Source organism: Ictidomys tridecemlineatus, chromosome 12, assembly GCF_052094955.1.
Source record: "Ictidomys tridecemlineatus isolate mIctTri1 chromosome 12, mIctTri1.hap1, whole genome shotgun sequence".
NCBI classification, from domain to species: Eukaryota; Metazoa; Chordata; class Mammalia; order Rodentia; family Sciuridae; genus Ictidomys; species Ictidomys tridecemlineatus.
This window is the reverse complement of record NC_135488.1, coordinates 17,151,893-17,177,387: the sequence shown is the minus strand read 5'-3', so window position 1 is coordinate 17,177,387 and position 25,495 is coordinate 17,151,893. Positions and strand designations below refer to the sequence as shown.

The following is a 25,495-nucleotide window of genomic DNA, read 5'->3' as shown; positions in this document are numbered from 1 at the left end:
TCTTTTCTTATGTAAATAGTCCAGCAATCACATTGATATTTCTACTCTGTAGTACCAGGTTCAAACTCTTTATTGTAACCTACCAGATCCTTCATAACCAAACTGCATTATTACCAGTATCGTTTAATATAATTTGGCAGGTATGCTGGTAGAATTAAATGAAATCAGGTATTCACAATCCCAGTGACATGCCTGGTGCATAGTAGAATTTTAATTAACACTTAATCCTCTCCTCTCCCCTCTTTGGAACATACAGAATTGTATCTTTTTATTGAACTGGTGGGCCAATTTCATTGCAAAGAATGAGCAGATAATATAATAATGGATAATCTAATGTGATAAATTTCTTTGTGCATCTAAAAATGCCAAGATCACACAAACTTCTGAGGACAAAACGACCTTAGAAACATGGAGTTTGTTAGGATTTGTTAAGAGTCATTTCAGCTTCTAGAAGATAGTCAGACTACTGGGCTCTTTAGATAGCCTCACATATTCAGCATTAGATTAAGTCCCAGTACTCTCAGTGCCCCTAGATAACCAATCACATGCTAAAACTACAAAGAGAATATTGTGATTGGACTTAAATGCACGTAGGGGTTCAAAGACTGAACCCGTACATTCTAAACTAAAGGCCATTGTGTTTTCATCAGCTTGTATTATAATTTTTGGTAATGATAGAAATATGGGAACAGGAAGACATGAAAACAGTCCTAGGTTTTCCCTGTAGCCTGTTTCATGGAATGGCTTAAGCCTTTTCCAGCTTAATGTATTGGTAATCTCAAAAATCTTTTTAAAATATTTTTGTTCAGTCAAGTAATACCAAGATAAATGGAATATGTTTCTCCTTTACAAGGAGTTTGTTGACAAGTAAAGAGATATCTTACAAAACAGTTATCATATCCAATTTTATTTTTCTTCTCTTCTTTAAAAGAATCCTCCTTCCATCATACCTGACTTACTCAGTGGTTGGAGTCAGAGTTTGCACTTGCCTGTTCCTCTTCCTGAGAGTGCTGCAGACAACTCTATGTCTTTCTCTGTGTTGTCATTTGTCTATGGACCATTGTGGTCCATAGTAACGACTGTGTTCCTACTCATTTGACTCTTTCTATGGTCCATTTTTATGCTTTTTTGTTTTTCTTTGCTAATATCTTAGCTTCCAACCAATAAGCCCCTTTACTATTGGAACAGCTTCACATTTTAGTGTTCAACCTACAATCCTTCAATGGTAGGTGCTGTACAGCATTTCAGCAAGATAACTATCTCTCAAGATGAAGTGTTCTAATGAAATTGCAGGATCCTATAACACAGGTTAATTGGTTAACTAAAATAAGATTTATCAATCCTTGAGATGTTGCCCTATGTTGTTCTGTAGGCCATTCTGTGATGTTTGAGAAACAAGGGACCCTAAGAGTCCTATCTGTTACCAAGCAACATATGGAGAAAAGGAAAACCATGAAAATTCTAGAGTTTGACAGTGTGCTTTGTTGTGCAAGTCCTTATTTACATGCATTTTTTTTTATTCAGCTCAACAATATCCTGTTTCAGAGAAAGTTGCTATAAGAAACTTGTCATGAATACAATTGCACATCAAAGGATCTAAAGCCCTTGTGTTTCTCTGACTATTTTTAAAATGTCAAGTCTCACTTGGTAGGATGCAGTCTGCAACATTTATTGTGTTTATAGCCAGAAAAGAAACTGCATTAACAATGTAATTGCATCCAGTAAGCGTCACATATATTTTGATCATTATTTAACGTCTTTCTGGATAGAAGCAGCAAGTTCAAAAGAACAATCTGTTTTTCATTCACATATTTTCCATCCCTCTCCATTGCTTTGATTGATTCTATAATATAAAAACATGATGTCATTATTTTTCAATGTGAATATTTTACCAATGTCCCAATGTATAATAGGACAAAGGTTGGTCTCAACTAGGACATACAGAAGGAAAAATTATATTATCAATTTATATCTAAATGATAATATTGGTTAATTAATTAAATAATTGCCTCTGTGTGTGATTGAATCTACTGTTACCAAATGTCCTTTGCTTAATGGTTGGGTGTTATAAAAAATGATGTTTATCTTTTACTAAAGCACCATTTTATTACTTTTTATTAGAATTATTAATTTTTATTAAATTCTTAAAACCATATTATTTTGCATATACAGATACCCAGCATTACAATCTGAAAATACAATTCCTAAAAATAAGCTATAGGTAGGAAATCATTGGCCTCTTCTGTCTTGCTGCATTACGTAGACTTGATGTATGTTGCGTTAGTATTATTAGGAACTCTGCTAAATCAGCTCTCTAATCTTTCTATGATTATTGGATTTGGATAATTTATCAAGCACATGATTTAATAAATGCACAATGACTCTTTAAAGATAAACAACCTCTAGCCTATTTGCCACACCACCGCTATAGTGATTGCAACTACAGAGAACTTGATTTCTTTTTGTGGTAGTCATATGGGAGGTGCAGGGTGAGGATAGCCACATCTCCCCCTCTCAGAGAATGAATCTTCCTATACAAGAAATTTTCAAGAAATACATGTGATATGCAATCAAATACTTTTCATTTTTAATTTTTATTGTATATAGATATATAAAATATATAACTAAGCAGCCTTTTGTAAACTGATGTAAGAAGATGTGCTTTGCACCAAATCTGCTTCTAGTTCTTTCCTGTATGATATAGAACCTTGTATAGTACCTTCCTGATAGAAGAAATTTTGTCCTGGAAGTCCTTCCTGATCCCTCAGATGAGTGAGGACCCTTGTAGACCTTTCCCTAGCACCATGTAGAAATTATTTTATAATTAAAGTCAATACCTCTTCATAAAAAATGTTTCAAAACCTGTGGGGACTTGACTTAGTCCCTGACATATAGCTAATGCCCAATAAATATTTAATTAATACTGGAAATGTCTTTGAGCAGTATGAACATGGATTTATAAATGATCCCTGATAGCAATTTGGTAGGTGTTCACATTAGTTTCTAGAACTATTTCTCTGAACCTTATCCAAAGTCCTAAGTTGAAGTAATAATAAGGTACAATATAAGACCGGTCAACACCAATCATTTTGCATACCAACTTGTCTTCCTCTTTTGTTATCCCTCTTGCTGCTAGCTGTATTTGATATGTATTTAATAAATGCTATATATAATAATAAAGTATCTTTATTTACTTAGGGCATCTTAGGTAATTGCATAACTTTATTAGCCTTTACATCAATTTTAGGCAGGAGAACAGGAAACCGGAATCTACAAACATGCAAATTAACAATGGCAAGTGTCAAAATGTATAACCCTGATGGGACCTCTTGCTCAGGTCTTTACAAATATCACTGATAGGTGTTCTTAGTTCTTGATTATTCTTTCGAATCCTATGTTCAGATTTAGGAAACATTGTCTCAGTAGCTACTGCTATTCCTGAGTTGTTAAAATTAGGAAAGAGATTGAAAAATAAAGAAAAAAGATGCTAATTGGTGTTTGAGAGTCCAGATTCTGTAGCCAGAATACTTAAGCTCAAAACACAAAATTACTATCCTGACTAAGTGGCCTTGGGATATTTAGTTAACTGTTCAATGCCTCTGTTTTCTCATCTGCAAAATAGAATAAAGCTATTGTAAGGACAAAACAAATTAATTCATACAAAAATTTAGACTAATGCTTGGCTGAGGAAAGAGCTTAACCAATGTTAGTTGCTATTACCATTATTAATATCATGCTGAAGTTAGTTATTAGCAAAATGTAATGAAGATATTTAACTTTTAATTTGTCAACCAGTCCAGGAAAAATGCTGCTAGACATAGTAAAACAAAAATTGTTTCCTTGAAGCTTCTCTTTTTGCTAAGAAATTCTAGCATACTGTGTTCCCTCTCTAGGAACAGCACGACTGGCAGAGAAAACAACTTGTTTTACAGTCAAAACATGAGTATAACACTTTTAAAAGTCATTAAAAATACCCATAAGTTATTTCCAAGTTAATATGTAAATATATTTTGCTTGCTACAATTTAACAACAGATGAGTGATGACATTCCCTGAAAGAGGAAAGATATCTCAAAAAAGTGAAAAAAATAGATCCATTATATTTCAGTGGTCTGATAGAAGACAGTAAGCATTCTATTTCAGTAAAAAGGTTTCTAGATAGCAAGCTTCCTCTCTTAGCCTGGAGCTCTCTACAGCCATGGAAGTTGCAAGTGCAGAGGATAATCCTGAAGGAGAAACTTTCAGTACCTCCTTGGAGCAGCCCTGCTCTCTTGGCTGATGAGGATTTAGTGACTCAATACCCAGCTTCCTTGCCCTTTGGATAAGAAAATTCTCACACACCTATTTGATACTGGATTTTCAGTATTCTCTAGCAAGATTAGGTTCCAGTCTTCCAGGGTGGAAGATGGTTTGATAAGATGCCTTCTATTGCCTGTCTTCCCTTTCTCACCTCTCCTCTTTCTACTATCCTCACCTATTTGTGAACTACTTACATTCAAATTTTGTCTCTAGGTCTGTTCTGGGGGTAACCCAAATTAAGACTCATGGTAATCTCCAGGTGTGTCTTCAGAGTTTAGGCTCAGAACATAGGAGGTAAGTTTTTTTCAGCAAGAGTAGAGAATAGGAAGGATAAAAATCTGGAAGTTTGTGTCCCTGGCTGTTGGTTTCTCAATTGTTGGGGCTATTTTCCTCCTTGAAGGCTTGGAATTGACAGTTGTTAGTGCATATTTATAGGAAATCTGCTTCTATCAGTGTATGGGACAAATTAAAGGCCCATCTCTTTCATAATCAAGTCAAATTTCTGGGGAGTCATAGTCTCTTTGTGTCTCTCTTTTTTTTTTTTTTTTTTTTTTTTTGCTCTATACCCATCTGTTTCCCATCAAGCCTAAGGAATCCTGCCAGGCTCTACATGGTCTGTCAGCTGTAGCAATTCTGTAGTGAAAGGAGTTACCAGCCCCAAACCAGGTGTCCAATAATCTTGCTCAGCCCTTGACAACAGCAGGTAGCATTGTAGGGACTGAAATAATTCCTCAGGGTACTGGAGAGGAAAGAACTCTTTCTCCTCTAGGGATAGCCACAGCTATGCAATTTCAACAGCTGGATTCTAAGTTTACCACTGTTTGCTAATATAGTTCTTTAGTGTCTCATGTACTTTCCCTGTGGTGAATCTAAGGACCAGACAGGATAGGTCACAAGGAGTTCCTAAGAAGAGCCCCACGTTTTGGAATCAAATATTTGATATACATCTCTAGGGTTAAAATCTTTCTTAAAATAAATTGCTATCTCAGAGGCTTTTGGAATTCTTCAATGACTTTGAAATTCTCTGCTACTAGGAAACTTATTTAAGTCTATCTCAGTCCATCAAGAATATTCTAGTATTTTCAAAATCTTAAGAGGGAAAGGGTTGGGTCTCAAACCATTTTTTTTTTCTGAAACTTAAGTCCTCCATAATAATATATCATTTTCTTCTCCTGCTATTGGCCTTTATGAACGTAAGCAAGATAAGCAAGTTCTTTAGCAAGACCTCCATCAAAACCTTTCTGCAGAAAGATACCCTTGAGTTACTCACTGGCAACAACAGGAGATATCTTCCAGGTGCCTGAATGTCTCTACTTCCACATGCAGCTCTTACATGGTGGTTCTTCTTGGGCTGAGGGTAGGGAGCAGGGTGACTTGGATCTTGCTGATTAAACTCCGTGATGTGAGTTTTCTCAGAAGTATCCATTTTGGTAGTTATCAGGATTATATAAGTCCTTCATTTTCTAAGAGAGTTTAACTTTCAAATAATTTTTGTTTAAGTAAACTTTGTCAAATATAGACATTGAAGTTCAATACGGATTCCATTACTTTTCCTGTCAAGGGCAAGCAACAGAAAGGAAGTAACACAAATATGGCTATTCTTTAGAGGGGTGCACACAAAATATATTTTGAATATATAACTCTAGCTATACTATGAAGAATTGGTAAGATATAGAATGTCAGATCATTTAGAAAGTTTATGGAACATTCTAGATGAGAGGTGAAGGAAGGCTTAAAGCTATATTTTAGCCATGTTATGAGTGCCTAGATTTGTGTGTACTGGTTTTGTGTAACACTATATAATTTCTCCTTTTTCTGGGAAAATACATCAGGTATGTCAGAAGTAATATCTTTACTACCTCTCCTATACTGATACCCTAACTTCGGAAAAGGATCATGAGAACTGGAAGGTCTTATCTTCAAGGAGATTACCCCCAGTCCCCCAGCTCCTGGAAGGCTGCCATGAAGTTTGTTGTCTACAGGGTATTTGTTGGTAAATTGGGGGTTTTCTAGTATTAAGAGGCTATAAATCAGAACCAGGCCACTTCAGGATGAATGTAACAGCCTGAAGGTCACCATACACCACAAAATCATGCTATGCAGACTCTCACCATACCATAATTTATCAGATAATACTGATGCTCTGAAATTTAGGAGAAGGGAAAGGACTCCCTGCAGATCACTGAATCATGGCCCTATGCACTGGTTGAGGTTCAAGTTTTCTGACTCCCGATGCCAGCTCCCTTCCCACTAACCAAGAACTATGCTCCAGTCAAAAAAAGAATTCTTCAAGTTTGTATAAAAAGTCTGTGCTTCTTTCTGCCTCCAGGGTTTTTCTCATTCTCCTCCCATAGTGTGGACTACTTCTCCTCTGTTACCCTCCACCTTTCTGAGCCCAAAACACATATATGATGTGTAATTACCTGATGTCTTCAAGATAGAATAAAACATTGTTGTTTGTAGGAAACAAAAGCTTCATATTTAATAACTTTGTGCTACTAAATTCTTTCTGCAACTGAATAAACTGATGATGCCAGTGAGTAACTCAAGGGTGTCTTTCTGCAGAAAGGTTTTGATGGAGGTCTTGCTAAAGAACTTGCTTATCGTTCTTACGTTCATAAAGGCCAATAGCAGGAGGATAAAATGATATATTATTATGGAGGACTTAAGTTTCAGAAAAAAAAGCTTATGATTTATCTACTTTTTGTCATATTATGTCACACCATGTCCTAGTGATACAGTTTCTCTCAATGTCTTTCTCATGCTACCTATAACACAGGTGTAATGATTATCTCATAGCATCAACTTCTGCAGTAGGATTCTGTTGCATTTTAAATTTCACTGAGGGCATAAAAACAATCCCACAATGATAGTTTTAACTTACAGCTCATTATGAGATATGAACTCTGCTTACTTTACTATGAATTTACAAAAATGAAACAAACCACACAATGTTCAATGAGTTTCTTGGCCTGCAACTAAAGAAAAATTACATTATAGAGCCTTGGTATTGTTATTGCTTTAGTGAACCTATTTATATCCAACTACATTGTTTGTGCCTTGACTAATAAATCCATTCGAAGCATTTACTGCAAATACAATCACCATGCTGAGCAATGGGCTAAAATAATTAAGGGTAGAAAAATAGCCCTATTTTCTAAATATTCACAGTTTATGAAATAAAGATTTATCTTTTTTCCCTCCAAACTGATCTAGATTTGTGACAGAGTCAGATAAATAAGCACATCCCATAGGGCAAAATGAAAGAGGTTATTATTATTCTTTACTAAATTTAAGAAAAAGTCTAAAATGTATGCTACATCTATGTGTGAGTGTATATAATATTTTCCCCCAAAATGAAGCTTTCCTGTGTAAAACTTTCCTAAAATACTCTTAAGAACCTTTAAATACAACTAAAATTGTATCAGGTTGGAGAAAAAGCAAACTTTATTTGAGATAACTATAATTTTCCATTATTACCCTTAAAATCTAAAATACTTGATGTATAATTAATAATTTTTTTGACAATCAGACCTTGCCCAACCTCAATGAGACCACTAGGGTCAATATTATTTAGTAATAAAAGAATGCCTTTGCAATGTGGTGATCATTAATTTATTTTATAATTTAAAATATTTTTGTTCTGCATAATAATTTTTTCTTTCCAATTCACTTTTTCTTCATCTTTTGACCAGGAGTAAAATGGTCTAAGAGGTGTATAGAAGGAAGAACACCAGGGTCATGAGGCATAGTTTGTCCTTGTAAAGTTATAATAATGGAATTTCACAGAATTTGAATCACTCTTTGCTGATGAAGTGTGCTGCAGTGTCTTAGTCCACTTTGTGTCATTAGAATATTGCAGACTGGGTAATTTATGAACAGTAGAAGCTTATTCAGCTCACAGTTCTGAAGGCCCAAGTCCAATATCAAGGTGCTAGCACCTGGTGAAGGCCTTTTTGCTGTCACAGCATGGTGGAAGACATCACACCATCACATTGTGAAAGAGCTGAAGAGGGTGCAAGCCTGGGTCTCTTTCTCCTCTTACAATCACTAATTTCATCACGGGGACCCATCCTCAGGAACTGATCTAATTGTCATGACCTCTTAAAGCACCCCCCCCACCTCCATTCACATATGAATTAGAGACTGAGTTTCTCATACCTGTATTTAAAAGAAAATTTCAAATACTACACATGGAGATCTAAATATCATAATCATTAAGGGGCTGAGATAAGATAGTATAGATACTGGCCAATATTACAAATAATATATATATTAGAAAAGATGGTTGTATAGTAGAAAGAACAGTAAAGGAGCCAGATCCACTGTATTTAACCACATAATCATTGCAGATGATTATGGAAAATTGCTTTGCAAGAAAATGGGGGACAACCAATATGTAAAGCTTTTGAAAACAACTGTGCCAGTATTACTTGAAAATCTTTATTACTAAATTGTCTTTGTTGTGAGATTAGAATACATAGAATTCCCGTGAATATACATTAAAATCGAATAATCCAAATCAACATACATTGTTTCTCTGTGATTAGCAAACATTTTTCCACCCTGGAGGGAAAATGGTAACAGATTAGATGTTATTGATTTGTGAATTATAGTCAAACTGAGAAAATGTACTACAGTGTTGCTAAGTATAAACTTAGAAACTTTTATCTTCTGTTAGAAGATTCTCTACTGCTTTGGCCCATTTCATTCCTTATCATTGGTTTCATTGTGTGATGTGCTGTCCATTGCACCACTCACACAAGATGTGTTTGCCATTAATACTGCAGCACTCTGAATAAACCCTGCAAGTGGGCTTTTGGAAAGCTACTGACAATGTGCATGAACTGATAATTGTTGGCATCGTGCTTTCAGTGAGTGAGAAGACAAATGCTCATCCATTTTGTGCCACTGGTGAATACTTTGCAGCTCTGTTTACCATGTATGCAGAATTATAGTATGCAACAACCACATAATGAAAGGTTATAAACCAATGTTTGGATGAAAAAAAAACAGAATTCAACAATTATGTAGTGGCAATGATTGTGAGGTGAAATATGGTAGTTGTAGTTTTTTACAAACAACCAGCTGAGGGACTTCTGCTGTATCCTACTATACATTTTATGCTACAGCAAAGCCAACAGCATAGACCTTCAAATCAGTCAGACTTGGGGAATGACTTGAGAAAGTTACCTAATCTTTACAATCTTCAGTTTTATTTTCTATGATATGAATGGAAAATGCTTGCCTTGCTGAGCTGTTGTAAAATTAAAGAATCATGTTTGAAAATATCTAAACTTTTGAAAAGTACCGGATATATCTAGTAGATGCTCAGTAAATTCTGATTATCAATATTTGGGTTTTGTTTTATTATTATTTTTCTATTAATTTATTTATTTACTTGGGATTGAACCCAGGGTTTCTACTGAGCTCTGTCCACAGCCCATTTTATATTTTTGTTTTGAGACGGGGTTTCACTTAGGGTCTTGTTAAGTGGCTGAGGCCAGCCCTGAACTTGCAACAATCCTCCTGCTTCAGCCTCCTGCATTGTTGACCTCAGTGTTTTTAGCATAAGATATTGATTCTCCCATTACCAGCCTCTAAGGCTGTCAGCATAATGCAATGAGATAAGTATAAAGCACTTGGAAAAGAATAAGGTCTTCCATAAACATAAGGGGCAGTTGCCCTGGTGTGCCCAACAAATACTGAATTCCAGAGTGCGTGAAGAAAGTGTGCAGCTTGGCTCATCTCTTCTCACATGGTGACAGGGCTGTACAAATTTCCCTCGTGCTTATGAAACTGCAAATAGGCTGATTTAGTCTAAGCATTTTATCATGGGCCAGGTGCCTAGGAAGTCCCACTTTTTATTGCCAGGTTCTTATTGAAAGAAATAGAAAGGTGGTTGGCTTAAATTCCAGCTATAGGAGCTGCCAAATGAATTTAAAAAAAAAAATAACAAAACAAGTCAGTCTCTCTAGCAGCACACAAGGTCGCCTTTCTCCTCCTTCCACCTTCTTTCATTTTAATATTCTGTAATGTGTGGTTTTCAGATTCCAAAAGTGTAAACAAAACTTGTCTGTTCTGTAGTTTCTATTATCCAGTGCAAATTGGAAAAGGAAACCATAATGCTTCTTAATCTTCTTTAAAAATTTCTTTTTACAAATAATTTATTTCCAAATATCAGTGTCCCTTACAAAATTTGGATGGGGTGGGTGGAATAGAAAGAGGATTCATATCAACCTATTGCAGACAATTCTCCTTGCCTGTAGCGCAGCATGATCCATGCCAGCAGTTTCCCAGAATATTTGTGATCACTATGCTGCGGAGAAAACTCTGCAAATACATCCCAGTCATTGATAAAGTACTGGTTACTACATTTGCAGGGAAACGTACCTCAAAGGAATGAAGGTGGATCAAAGGTGCTTCTTTCTTTCATTTGTTTCTAGAAAACACATTTTCCCAAATCAAATTGAATTATATTTTTATCACGATGTGAATTTTACGAACAATTGAAAAATATAATTTTAAATGTTAAATGAAATTTTGTTCTTGTTGAATATATATATATATATATGAATTATAAAATTTTATTTTCCTTGTAAGTTTATATCTTCTATGTGTTCCTTACTGTCTCAAGGTGGTATGCTGATTTCCCTGTGTGGTTTCACAACACAATGTCTTCATTCATTACTCACATTTCATAGTGCATTAATAATCTCAACACAAGTCATTCCCTGGGCGCTGGATTCAGAGTTTTAAAAGATATAGGGACATTTCTTAAGCCTAGGTAAATATTAAATATCAGTTATGCGAGAGAGAACAATGACATTTGCTGCCAGCCTTGCAGTCCTTTGAGATGTGTGTTTGAGCACAAATGACTTGTTGAGTCTATGAAACAGATCTGGTTCAGCTGTGGTGCTTATGTTGGTTTTCAAATATAAGTTCAGATGGGTTGTTGGTAGAATATGCGTGTACATGAACTCGAGATATGAACTTTGGAAATGCAGTTTGAAATTTTATTCATTTTAAAAATTTAAATACTGATCTGAAAAAAATATATAAATAGAATTGGTTTTGACATTTGGAAACATGGTTAGGAAGAGTAAAACATTAAGGAAAATAGTTCCTAAAATATTAAAGGAATGCTTTATATTGAATTATATTTTAAATGAAATAAATTGAGCATTAATTCTGTCTGGAGTTTTAATTAGTCTGATAAGCAGATTGTGGATCTCAACTGTTCGTGTGATAGTGATCTGAACTATTGTAAAAGGAAATATTTTAAACCTGGTTATGGCTCCTTCAACTAGAGGAGATACTTCATAATAGTTTAGCTCAAAAAGAAAAGGAACAAAATGTTATGTTTATATAAAAGGGAGTTTAAGAAAATAGAGATTTTTATTAAATTCTATTTTTCCTTCTGTGTTTTTATACTCTAGATGTATAAAATACATGAAATAATAATAATAATAATAAACAAGCAAACTCTTAATTACCAAATGCTAATTACTTTTTCTTTTTCATTTCAGCTCTCAGGAGAAGTGATTTTGCAAATTGCCAATGAACCAGTTCTGCCCTTTAATGCTCTTGATATAGCTTTAGAAGTTCAAAACAGCCTTAAAGGTAATTTTTCTTTAAATTATAATAATTTTAGAAAATGAAATATTATTCAACTAATTTTCAACAAGGAATAAATGAAGTCACCTACTATCTCATTAGCTATGGCAATGGTGTCCCTCCCTTCCTATGGAGACTTATCATGAGAAGGGCCTGGAAGAATTTTAACTGATATGTCAACACAAATGAGATGTACACAGTGTGAACAGAAGAGTTTAAATCCTGGTCTCCCTGCTTTCTTTAATCAAAGAGATTTCTAATTCTGTTTCTGTCATTATTTACCAGTTACATATGAGATAATATAGTTCAGAGATCTGATCTATTTTTTTTTTCAACATTGTGCCTAACACCCAGTCATTCCTAACAATGATGCCCCAGAAATTTCTCCTTTGGGATTGGTTTCTATGGAGTATGGGCCCCATTTCATTTGACTGAAATGTTGTCTCTGGTCAAAGATGATAAGGAGACAACCAGAGAAGTATTTCCACAGACTCGATTTAGTCTGTTCATGTTTGAATATGGATCTCTCTGCAGAATTCTGACCCAACCCTAATAATTACTCTCACTTCCTCTATTTCTGTATATGAATCTTTCCATTAGGTTCGTATTTCCCTTCATTAACCACACAACAAAGAGCAATATTATAATTAAAGATTTCACTCTTGTCTTGAATCACACATCTTCCTATTAGGTCTTTAATGAGTCATTTGTAGACAACTACTTCTCAATGCAAAAGCCAATATTTCAACTACAGTGCTTAAGTGGTTATCTCTGAAAAACAAATCATTCTAGAGTCAGAGATTTCCAGTAACTAGAAATGTAGTTCTTTTTATTTTTTCCTTAACTACCTGGATTGCCATTTTACTCAGAAAATTCTCCAACAATTATTTTTTCCTTCAATAGTTCATAAAGATTCTTTACTAAAGTGGCTGAACAACTATGACTCAGGAGCAATAGAGCCATAGGTCTGTTTGTGTCCCTCATGGTCCTCAACATGCTCTCCATTTTGTATACTTAATTCAGTCTTCATGTAGTTGTGTTCTTTCCTGCTTTTATCTGACAGCCTCCAGTGTGGATACCTATAGCAGTAACTCTATCTCCCATACTTCAGATTTGCTGTCTAGAATATTTTGGGTTTAAAAACTGGATAGCTATGCATATAACATTTTGCAAAGTAAGAACAGAACAGGTATAAATAAGAGACCAAATAGTTCTGTGAATAATAACTTTTCTGCAAGAATATATTTTAGAACATCTATTTTATTTATTCTGTTGATTATTTCGCTTTTTCTTTGGTTTTCCTTTTCATCCTGTAGAAAATTGCAAATGATACTTTAAGCTTTCAGAGAATAAAAAGAGGAGGTCATTATTTACATTATTTAAATACTGTCCATCTAAAAAGGAGTAGCTATTATGCAGGTTAAGGATACCCAAAGAGCAGACTTCAAAATGTTATAATATAATAGAATTATAAATGATAAAGTTGTTTTCTGAGTCTAAATTTTCTTTGATAAATGTATAACATCTTAGTAACAAAGACATGAAAAATTATATTTAAGAAAGGTTAAAGCAATAAAGCCAGCAAAAACAAAAGTATTAGCAATAGTATTTTAAATGCTAAATGCTATCATTTTTAAACAACTGAGTTTATTTCTAAAAATCCATAACTAGACCTAATATTTCACATTATAATTGCTATGTGAACATTTTTGGTAAAGTAGGCTAATACTGAAGCTCAAAAAAGGACCTATTGTTCATCATTAGAATCATATTATTAATTTTGTTTTTGGTTAAGGACCACTTTCAACATATGAATTATGATTTTTTTATTTCATAAAGTAAAATATCTACAGATTTTTTTTCATGTAATCATTATGGACTTCACAGGATCTTTTGAATTCCTTATTTATTAATTTAATAAAATAAAAACCAACTTAAAACAAAATACAAAAGCTAAATACAGCCAAAAAACAATTAAAATTCCCACTTCTGAGAAACATACATTCATATATAGATAGTTTTCTGTAATATAAAAAAGAGGCAGAATTTTTTTTTTAAAAAAAGAGCAAATTTGAAATTACCATTATGCTTAAATTTTGCCCTAATATCGATCAATATCTTTTGATCAAACTTGCATTTTCAAAATGAATGTTACACTAGAACTTAGCAGTTGTGTTACAGGAGAAAAGATGTCTTTGAAGAAAGGTTCAATGAGTTCCTGGAGATAAGGGAGAACTTGGCTCAGGGAACAGGGAGTTCTTGGAATACCCTGATGGAAAAGAATTTCCACACAATCCAGAGACATGGACAGAGATTTATTTAGGAAAGCAAGAGAACATTCAAAGGAGAATGTGGACCATTCCTAGAGGGAGAAAACAGAGCCAGTTGGTACGGAGTGTTAGGGGCTGGACTAAAGTTGGACTCAGTGTGGAAGTACACAATTTCATGCCAGTTTTTCCTGGGCTTGCACATTGCCCTCTTATTTTTTGCAGGCAAAGACATTGGTTAAGGATGAAGACAAAGGGTGTGGGTTGGGTTACTCAAAAGTGCAACAGTCATGGGCATTTCCTGCCACTCAATGATTCTTGGTGTTTTCTGCATTTTAGAGTTTTATGGATGTTTCATTTGAGACAGTTTCTCTACTTTTATCTCCAAATCCCTATCTCAGCTGTATCCAGAGTACCAAGGAGAGATCCAAATGGGGAGTGTCAATTTGGGAGATGTCCTAACTGAGTTGTTAAGAATTTGAATGAAGGTCTAAGATGTCTGGGGAATGCTTGGATTTAGAAATTGGGAGAAGAGGTGCAATCAGAGGAGCTCATGAAGGAATAACCAAAGAATAAGAGAAAAAAAAAAGTGAATGTGAAATCTCAAAGCCCCATAAATTAAAGAAGAAGAAGAAGAAGAAGAAGAAGAAGAAGAAGAAGAAGAAGAAGAAGAAGAAGAAGAAGAAGAAGAAGAACAGGGAGTAATGGACCATGGAAGATGCTACTGATTGGCTAAATGATATGAACACAGAATTTACTACTGTATTTAGCAATTTGGAGGTCACTGCGGGTATCAGCAAAAACAGACATTTTCATGCCTTTTTGTTGTTTTGGGTAGTGGTGGTAATGGTATAAGCAAAGCTTGATAAAAGGGATTCAATGGAGAATGGGTAGGAATAAACTGAATGCAAGTGATGTAATTATTAAGAATTATAGAGCAAAGAAACTTTATCAGATTTTTCCTTTGATGACAATGCTACAGTGGATAGGGAAAATTTGTTCAAACCAGAGAGAAAAGGAGAATTTCTGGACTGATTTTCTTGAAAGGGGAAGCATAAGTTTAAACGACTTTGCCTCAATTAAGAACTGTCTTGGTCCCTTTAGGGTGCTATAACAAAGTCCCTTAGATTTGGTAAATTATAAAAGCAGAAATGTCATCACTCAGTTCTGGAGGCTGGAAGTCCAAGATGAAGGCAAAGCAATACAGGTATCATTTTGCTCTATAACCTCACCTGGCAGAAGAGGTGAGGTAGCTGTCTTTGGCTTCTCTTATAAGAGCATTAATCTTATTTTTGAGGGTTCTAGACTCCCTCATAATCAAATCATTGTCCCAAACACCCAACCTCTTAAGATTGGGAGTTAGGATTTCAACATATGAACTCGGGGGGAACATAACCATTCAGCCCAAAGCAAGAACACAGTAGTATATCCATAGCCATGTGCAGAAACACAAAGCTTATTGTAGATGGTTTTATGGGGTTGGGACAGCTCTTGCTAAGTCTCTATAGTCTGAAAAAGCAGTAAAATTGCTCTGTAAGGGAGTGGGAGAATAAAGAACTATAAAAATGTGACAAGTTTATTGGGCACACTAAGGGTCCAGAAGAAATAGATATTTAAATAAATATATCGCCAGCTGTGGTAGAGCATACCTGTAATCTCAGCTGTTCAGGAGGCTGAGGCAGGAGGATGATCCATTGGAGGCCAGCCTAAGCAACTTAGCAAGGCCCTAAGAAACTTAATGAAACCCTCTCTCCATACAAAAAAATTAAAAATCCTGGCAGGGATGTTGCTTGTTGGTAAAGTATCCTTGCAATCAATCCCCAGGACCAAAAATAAAACAAAACAAATCCCAAAAAGAAATCTGTAATCATAAATGTAATTCAGCATAAGTATACATTTCTTCCAGCCTTCAGATGGAGATGAAAGTGTAAAGGATAAAAGATTTCTTTCTTAACTCATCACCATGTTGATAGTTGTTGAAAGACAGATTGACAAGAACAAAGCCAACAGATTTATTTAATATAAATTTCATGTGACAGAAGAGCCTTCAGAAATGAAGGTCCAAAGAAAGAGAGAAATGATTATATTTTTAAGCTAATTTTAATGAAAAATAGACAGTTGTATAGGATCGTGGTGATTGTAGTACAGAAGGTTATGGCCTAATGATAATGAACTATGGAGGTGGGTGGTTACCAATGATCTGATCTGTTTGTTCAGATTATTCTCTGCATTCCTGTCTCTTCAAGGATAAGAATGTTTCTTCCTCCAGGTACAGGCAAGACATCTTCGATTGGAAAGTTTTACAACCTACTTCATAGGAAGGTCAGAGAATTCTTTTATGGCCTGCTTCAGGGGAAAGTAGTGGGAGACGATCAGAGAGAACTTCTTGTTTTTGATATTTCCTCAAATGTCAAGGTGCCAAACTTTGGGATAATGTGTCCTGAAACCCATCATAGGCATAAAGCCAAGAGGTTTAGCTTTAACCAGGACCAGGGTTTTTCTAAAAGGATAGTAAACTAGTTAGATCAAACTGAGATTGTATGCAAAGGAGTGTTTCTTGTGATGTATCACAACACGGTAGAACAAAGTGAGTCTATGCAGGAGTGAGAACAAGGAGGGGGAAGAAGAGCCCACATCAGGTCTTGGGCAATTCAAAGAATTGATTCTAGAAAGATAGGAAGGGTGGTCAGCAAATGGGACCCTGGAAAAGGAGAGTATGGATATTGGCAATGATAGCATCCAGGCCAGCGTGGGACCATGGGAAATGTGGCAAGTGGTCATGAAAGCTAAACTGGCTAATACGAATGAAGACCAGAATACATCAACATGGACATTGAAATTGCCAAGAATTAAGACAGAAGTGGTGGAAGAGGGAGCGACTGTGAGTCAGGAACTAAATTCTTTAGAGCATGAACAGTAACTTAGAAATGACTCAGAATATCCTCCAGGGGCCCATGATAGGAAGGGCATGGGAGAAATTGAGATCCAAGAGGACATTGTCAATAGGCAAAAGCCAGGTTTTGACTCAAACAAAAAAGTAAATATCCTGAGAAGAGGCCACATTGATAAGCTTTTCTTCAGTAGTTACATTCAAGAACATGTCATTATGGGAGGAAAAAGACAAAACTAAAAAGCAAGACTTCAGTTTTTCTCCAAAGATTCCCTCCCCAGGTCCGGCACTGCTTTGTACAGATGAGGCTCTGCCTGAAATGCACGTTCTGGGTTGGATGAGCAGGAGCCCTTTGGCTTCTTGCTGTTTTAACAGACTGCTTCTGCTGCAGGTGAAGAGCTCTTCCTTTGGTTACTTCTGTGTTTTGTTTTCTTTTGATGTGAAATTCCTTGAATCTCTCTCTGTCACTTTCACTCAGAAAATGTGGCCAGTCTTTGAGGTGCACCCATCTTAAAAAATAAAAGCACACTGAAACAAAATGTAATAGATAATAGGTTCAAAAAATTCCTTTTACCATGTCCTGGAAATGAATGAATATTTGATCAAAGTCCCATGGCTGATCCCCTTTAAAGGATACATTTTTGTAGTTTATCACTACCGAATTAAAATTATCATGGTCAAACATTATTTAAATGTTAGATAAATTGTAGGCACCTGTTCTATTTTTATTTTATTGGTAATGACTTTGTTTCTAAAATAGAATACTTTAAAGTACTAATTGTGAATAATGGACAGGATTTACCAACACCTAAATTAATATTTCATTTTTGTCTACAATGATAGATAATGTCATTATCTAAAAAGAGTTTTCATATTGTGTTAACGGGAATATAATTTTACTGCTTAATACAAACTTAAGTTGTTGATATATTTTTTAGTTTGTTATGACAGTTAGCAGTGATTAGTCTTAAGTTGTAAATTACAGTAGGAAAAAAAAGTGACCTTGAAGGGCTGAACTATGAAATACTGTTTCTCCTTCCTGCAAAGTGTATAAGGATGAAGGTCTCTGAAACCCAATTGCATTTTCAACAGTGTAATTTTTAGCCCTTGACAACCGGCCATCTTGTTTATTTATTACACTAGTTTACAGTAGCAGCAGACCATTCTCCACCGTTCTCACAACCACCCGAAAGAAGGATAATTTACCAGTGAATAATTTGTTTGAGTTGATTTATTGTGTCATTCTTGGAAGCTCATTTTGATGAGTGACCTTGGCTCCTAATATTTGGTCAATGCCAAACACATAATATAAAATGAATATTTATATGGGTTTATAAAGATAGAGCACAAATAGTAACTGAAAAGGTAACTGACACACTTCAGATATATTTGTGACAAAGAAAAGTTTGCACCAAAATGCACTGGGACTGGTTTGTGGGGTCAGAGGGAGGCATCAAGGAAAAAATTAAAGTATAACCATATCCTGGAACCTGAAGCAGACTAAGAAGTGATCTTAGTTCACTATTTCCCACTTTATCTGCTTTTTAAGCATAAAGCAACACTTTAGATAACAACTGTAGAGTTCTGATGCTTTTTGTTTAATATTTGCTATTTTTCTTTGTCAAATTTCTGAATGTTAATTATTTAGCATTATTATAAAAATGTATATGACCAAATAAAGGAAAATAAATTTTTATTTGATCTAACTCTGTATACATTTATTTAGTGCAAGCCAAAGACTTAGCAAGAAACATAATTTTGAATTCTATGGCTTGTTGCCACCTCCTGATTCTCTCACTAAATGTAAAATAGTTATTGGCAGCATTTCCTCCTGTTCTTTGAATAACTGACAATGCTGATTTGATCTGATTTTTTCTTTTTTTATTATCTCTGATAGTTCATTAATGCCCATAACTTTATTTTAGAAGGGACAGTATTTCAAAGTGATCCTACCACTAAGAGAAGCATTTTGTGTCTGTAGTTTCAACTTTTAAGTGTCACTGTTAACTCCTACAATCACAAGTGATATAGACATATCTACTGTATTTAATCTTCTTTTTGAGTAATATAGAATGAATTTTCCAACTGGTAAAACAAAGTTCTGTGCTATACAAATTGCATGTCTCCAATCTTGGTTTTAATTACCACAAATTCCAACTCTACACAGTCCTATGGATAGTGAGGGATCTGTACACTGCTTACCTCGTGCTCCGAACTCCCTAAGAAGCCCAAGGCACTCTGTTAGAAATCCAAGCAACTCCAAGAAAGACTTTGTTCCCATGGGAATTCTGAATCCTGCTAGATGGGTAGCCATTGGAACCTGAATTGGCATTTTGAAAACTGACCTTTAGGTCACAAGGATTTCAAAGCATTCTCTGAGAGGTATCTTAACTTGCTTGCTTGGATTAATGAAGAAATCTGATAAAATATTTCTAACAACAAATTTAGTCTTGATGTTCAATATAATTTTGTATGAATTCTAACTGTAAAGCTCTATTAAGAATTGTATTGCCTTTGTTGGTAATCCACACCTAATTCAGAAAAAGGACTTGAGACTATTGGATCTGTAAGAGAATCTGTTTTTTCTCCACATTGTCTATATTTGCATCTAGAAGGAAGCTTTTCTTCAACACCATTTCTTATATTTTTATCACATACTATCCCTTAATTATTATTCTAATATCCCTGTTCCTTTTGTTCTCCTTGGAACCTACTTCTTTTATTTATCTTCTGTCTCACAGTCAGCTTCTCTTTGTGGTCATCCTTTACTTACATGCTCACCCAAGTTTGCTTTTCATTTTTAGTTGCTTACATGTGACAGTATGGGGATTGAAAGCTGCTAGTGAGTTCTCATTTTTTGTACTCTTACATTATAGTAATGGTCTGTTGTTTGATGACTTTTCTCTCTAAATGTATTTTTAGGATAAATTTCTTTGCCCATGACAGTATAGAACCATAATTCTTTATTCTATGTATGCTGTCTCCCTGGCAACACTTTTAAAGTTATTTCTATAAAAAATATTTTTGCACAAGGTCCTGGATTTGATCCCTACCAAGAAAATAACAACAACAACAAAAAAAACTTTTTATCTTGGCTTGTAATAGAACATAAATACCCTTGCCCTCATTGTGATTAATTTTGTTTTAGCTCCTTTTTTTTTTTGGTCTTTTTCTATTTCCTGGTTTAGCCAATACATAATTAAACTCACATATATTATTAAACATACAATTCCAGATTTCTGCTGCAGGAGGATAATGGTAAGAATAAACCACACATAAATGTAATTCATAAGAATGTTTTGGCTCATTCTTCTAAAGCAGCCAATAACTAGATCATTTAATCACAAATATATCACAGTGACATCTATGAATGATAGAAAGAGCCCAAATTTCTCTTTCTGCACCAGGCTGACAGACTGGTAGAACCCGTGTCATGTAGTATATTGAAATCTTGCTAAATTTTTACTTGCTGGGGCCATCTAGATTATTGGAAAATCTTAAAAATTTATAAATATTTTTGTCACTTTGTTAAAAAGAAAGTGGCTACCTGAATTCTTCTAAACCTGCTGATCTGGCATTTTTGCAAAAAAGCATTTCTATTGTATTGTTTAGCCAAATTATCCATTGTCTTCTGTATATAATATCCTGTATATACATGCATTATAAAATCAGTGTTAGATTCTATGAGTATCAATACTCCACTAGTTGACAGATTTCTAGCTTTACCTGAGTTTTGCTTGTATAACATCGTTTAGTAACCAGCCAAGGTGATACAGTGTGATTCATACTAAAGAAGGCAGCATGAAGAATAGAAAAATGTAGAAAAATGAAAGACTGTTGATTCCACTGGCTGAAATCATATTGGCAATTTTTTCTCTTCTCTTTAGTGATGCCACAAGATATTTTGAAGATGACATTAAATAACATACATTTTCCTCCCCAAATAATCTCCTATTCTGCTTTTAACCACCATATTATGTGCAACATAAATCATACTTTTTCTTGTCACTATAAATCAGTGAAGTCTAAGCTGTGATTGTGCAATTGTTAGCACCTTTAAAACTGTGATAAGCTCATCCATAGAAGAATAGGTACTGTGAAATACTTTAAAGAAAAAGGCTGTGTTTGTTTGATATAAAAATGTAGTTTTAGAGTATGACCAGTACATTTCACTCTTAATTTAAAATGAAATTGAGTGGGTTTTTAAAACTACAGCCACAAAATAGAACCAAAAGATAGAGAAATAGAAATAAACTAAAATCCAAAAAACTTTTGGAGTATAAAGCCCTGAAGAGACCATAATAATAGACAGTAGAATCACTCTTTAAAATAGGACTGGTATAAATTTGTCAGAAGTTGTAAAACAGACATAATACACAGGAGTTTATGCCAATGAAACTCATCACGATGAAGTGTTTCAGATGAGAGTTGGTGCCTGCAGGGCCCAGACCCTGGCAGGTGGGAACCTGGGTGACTCAGTGGATGCAGTCAGTCCTGCAGGTAAAGGCCTTATCTGGAAGTCATATGTGGATAGGAAGTTGCTGATCTACACTTGAAAGACACTTTGGGAGTACCTTCTGAGTCAAGGGAAGCACCTAGGCTATACTATCAAGGTCACTTTACAAAGCTCTGGCATTGTGACATTTCCACCTCACTCTAGCTCAGAACTGAGCTGGGGATTAAGTCCAATTTATAAATTAAGAAACTGAGCCTCAGAGAGACATTGTGTCTTGGCCAGATGTATACATTTAGTAAGTCCTAGGTCAGGCCTGAATCTGCCTTTCCTACTGCACCTGGCTGCCTCATGAACCACACTGTCTTGAGGGGAAGATCTGCAGTAATCATAAAAGTTGGCTGGAAGGCAGAGGATTCCCTGATTTGTTTCCTCCAATACACCTTTAGGTCTTTTCTGAGTTGACCTGTTCAGATATCAAAATCCATCTCAGTGTCCATTGTCTCTTTTATAATATCCACCTCCATTCTCTCCACAATAAGCTATGAGAGGAAAGTTTTATGTAAGAATTAGATCCATCCACTAGAAGGGTGAAGATTCAGGGAAGAAAGTAAGATATGAATATTGTTGTTTACAGATAAAACAACCTCTTTCCAATGCTTCAGTGTAGGTAAAATCCTAGGACTTTGAAGAGCTCGTCTTAAAAGTTTGATGTTTAGGTAAATTCATGATCTCAACACTCTAGATTCACTCCTTTACTGTGTTTAGTGAAATGATCATTTCCCCCAAACATACTGAAGGACAGTATTTGAGTAATTTATTCAAGACTGCACTGATAGAAATTATGTTCACTGGCCTCTTTTTTATCTGTCTTTGAACATTAAGTGCTTGGTGTTTAGAATCCGTACATATAACTTAAAAATAACCCTATCTAGGACAAATCTCTAGTTTCCAGTTCAATTTCTTTAGTCGAATGGACTTATTGTTTTATTAAACTTAAACTTTTAATAGCCTCTTCAATTCTGTGATTTCAACATTCACTATGCCTTAAGTGAAATTTTACATATTAGTTTTTACAGCTTATTTGTAAGGAATATTTTAATTCAATTTAGTTTAACTTTTCATTACCTTGAATTACCTCTTCTCTTTTAAGTTTCTTTCTTTTCTTTTCCAACAATTGATTTGTTGCAACCAAAGTAAATTAAATAGTATTTCTTGTTGCTCATGATGCACCAAACATCTCCCTTGAATGATTTTGTGGACATGGTTTAACATAATAATATATCTCAAAGAAGGCATTATCTTATAACTCAACATTCCGTCAACAAAATTTTTAATAAATAACTACCATAGAACAGTTATTATGCAAGCATCTGAAAATGCAAAGACAAAACATTTGCTGACCATGTGTGATTCTTTTCAGTCAAGAAAACAAGAGAGACAAGGCAAATGAGGATAAAAATATTGCAAATGCTTTGATGCTATGATAAAAGTACACAGTGCAATCACTTGTTGGTTGAATGAAATGCCTGGTACAGTTTCAGTGTCAGGGAAATGACAGTGCATCAGACAGCAAATTGGACATTCTACTGCAGGTCCCAAGGGGCACAAAAGATCAGTCCTTCTGGGTCACCAAGGCTCCAGTGAAGAAGGGGGCATTTCTTTCTGGATCCTGTTTAAAGGGTGAATAAAAAAGCAAGCTCTAATTGCCAGAGAAATGGTAACTAGGAATTATGTGGAGAATTATTTATATATCAGAATGATTGAGGGTACATGGAAAGCAGAGATGCTTTTTAATTTGTAACCTTGAACCCTTGAAGCAATGCATACTGTACCTGTGTGGGGCAGGTTTCTATGTCAGGGTTCTTTGTGGAACTAGCTAGTTCCTGAAGCTGTCAATTTTCTAAATCTGCTCCACCATGAAAGATAAATTCATTTAAAGCTAAATAAGGTAGAATGGTACAATTTGTCTCACTTGATTCAGTAGTAATGCCTTCAATTCTGTAGAGTATGTTAGATCAGAACAGATTTTTCTTTCTTAAATGGAAGACTCTCAAGGATGTCGAAGTTGTTTTTTCTGTTGTTCAGTCTTTCAATTCCAGTGTACTCTGAATGTGAGTCATTCATCTTATGCATTCCTTGTACAGATACTCCCTCTAAGTTCGCTATATATTAACTTTGTTGAATCATTATAACTTAAGAAAAATCTTTATAAAATAAGTCTGAGCAACATATTTGGGATTACATTTGCACAATGAATAAAAATACTTGCTCCAGCAACCTCAAGTTTTGCTGTAAAATCAAACAAGATAATGAATGTGAAATGTATTTTAAGAATATCAAAGGCCAAAACTTTGTGGACTCCTACAAATGACTTTACTCATATTAATTTCAGTAAACAGGGAACTACATATTAGCTTCAAGTATCCTTTTTTTCTTCTACCAAAGTCTTTTACTAGGTTTGTGCATATATAATAAAAAACAATTATTATATTTTCTGAAAATGCTCCTTATACCCTTATACCACTGCCTGTGTATCTCATTGTATCCTTTACAAAATGATTATATATTTACAAAATTTTATTTTATCATTAGCCTTTTTCTAAACATGCTTTATTAGATTTATTTAGTAAGCAATTATTGAGTGTCAGTACTCCATTGGACTCTAAAGAAATTGACATGTAAATCAGTCCCCATTAAATTTAAATGAGAAATAATAAAGATTATTTTGTCAGAGGTTGGTTATTCTATGATTCACCTATTCCATGCATCAGTACTACTTCTAAACTTATTTTCCTTTTCTTAATTTATTATTACTTTTCTGCAGTGCTTCTTAAATTTTAAGGTGCATAATTGGAGTAACATATTGAAATGGAGATTCCCAGGCTCTACCCCTAGAAAGATTAAGCAGACCTGGGGATCTGCATTTTCATGAAGTGTTTGGGGAGCTGGTGATCTCTTGGATTTCACTTGGAAAGAGTACTTACATGATGTGTCCTTTTGATCCAGGACTCTCCCTAATGAAGGCAACATCAGACCTCCTCAAATCCCTCCATCTGCCTGTCTCACTGTCACACTCTCAGACTGCCAATTTAGATTTTTCAGTCTGTATTCATTCATCACCCTGCCTTGAAATAGTCCTCTGTTGTGATGCACTGACCTTGTTGGAGTCACTTGTACCGAGTCTCCTGAGAATGACACCACCTTTTGTTTCACTTAAAAACTAAGTGATGTGGTGGAATGTCTGGAAGAGAATGAAGGAATGCCCCTGTCATGATATGACAAAAGAAAGAGTTTTAAAGGATGTCTCAAAACAAATCACCTGGGAACTGCTTACCTGTAGGGAAAATCCTTTATATTTATTAATTAGTGAATCTTCATAACAATTCTATAAAGTAGGTTCTATCATTACTTTCATTTTATAATTAAAGACACTGAGGCTCAGTAACTTTATCAATCTCACTCAAATAGTATAGGGTGAAGAAGGAGTTTAGGTCAGGTGGACTGTCTCATTTAGGGTTCAGGGTCCATTACAGTTCTAGTGCTACTTTTCTCAAAGGAGTGACTTTGTGCACCTCTTGTAACCACCATTAGCATAAGAAGAACTTTCAGTAATTTGCAAAACAAGTAAAAGAAATAGAAACAATTCTCAAAAGAAAATCAAAACAAAACTGACACTACACCAGATAGTTTTTGATGCATTTTAAATTCAAAGATTTATTTCACTGTCAAATTACAGAAAATCTCTAGTAAAGAAAAAAAAAGAGTACACATACATATAATGACATATAGTAATGTATTTCATGTTGTCAGAAGTGAAGATGACTCTTTTTATATTTTTCTCTTATTAGAGAATATTCCATGGTAAGTGTAAATACTTGAATCAGAAAAACTGGGTTTCTAATTGTGGACTGTTACTACCTTACTTGATGACCTATGAAATTTGCTTACCTTAATCCATTCTCAGGTT

At 34.8% G+C, this 25,495-nt stretch overlaps 1 protein-coding gene across 1 annotated transcript in view; it reads left to right on the top strand.

Moving 5' to 3' along the window:
* Positions 1-25,495, top strand: part of LOC144369545 (inactive N-acetylated-alpha-linked acidic dipeptidase-like protein 2) — a 156,710-nt gene that overhangs the window by 91,080 nt on the left and 40,135 nt on the right. The window contains exon 2 of the mRNA XM_078029794.1: positions 11,828-11,921. Coding sequence (XP_077885920.1) covers positions 11,828-11,921 — 94 coding nt within the window. The remainder of the gene's footprint in view (positions 1-11,827; positions 11,922-25,495) is intronic.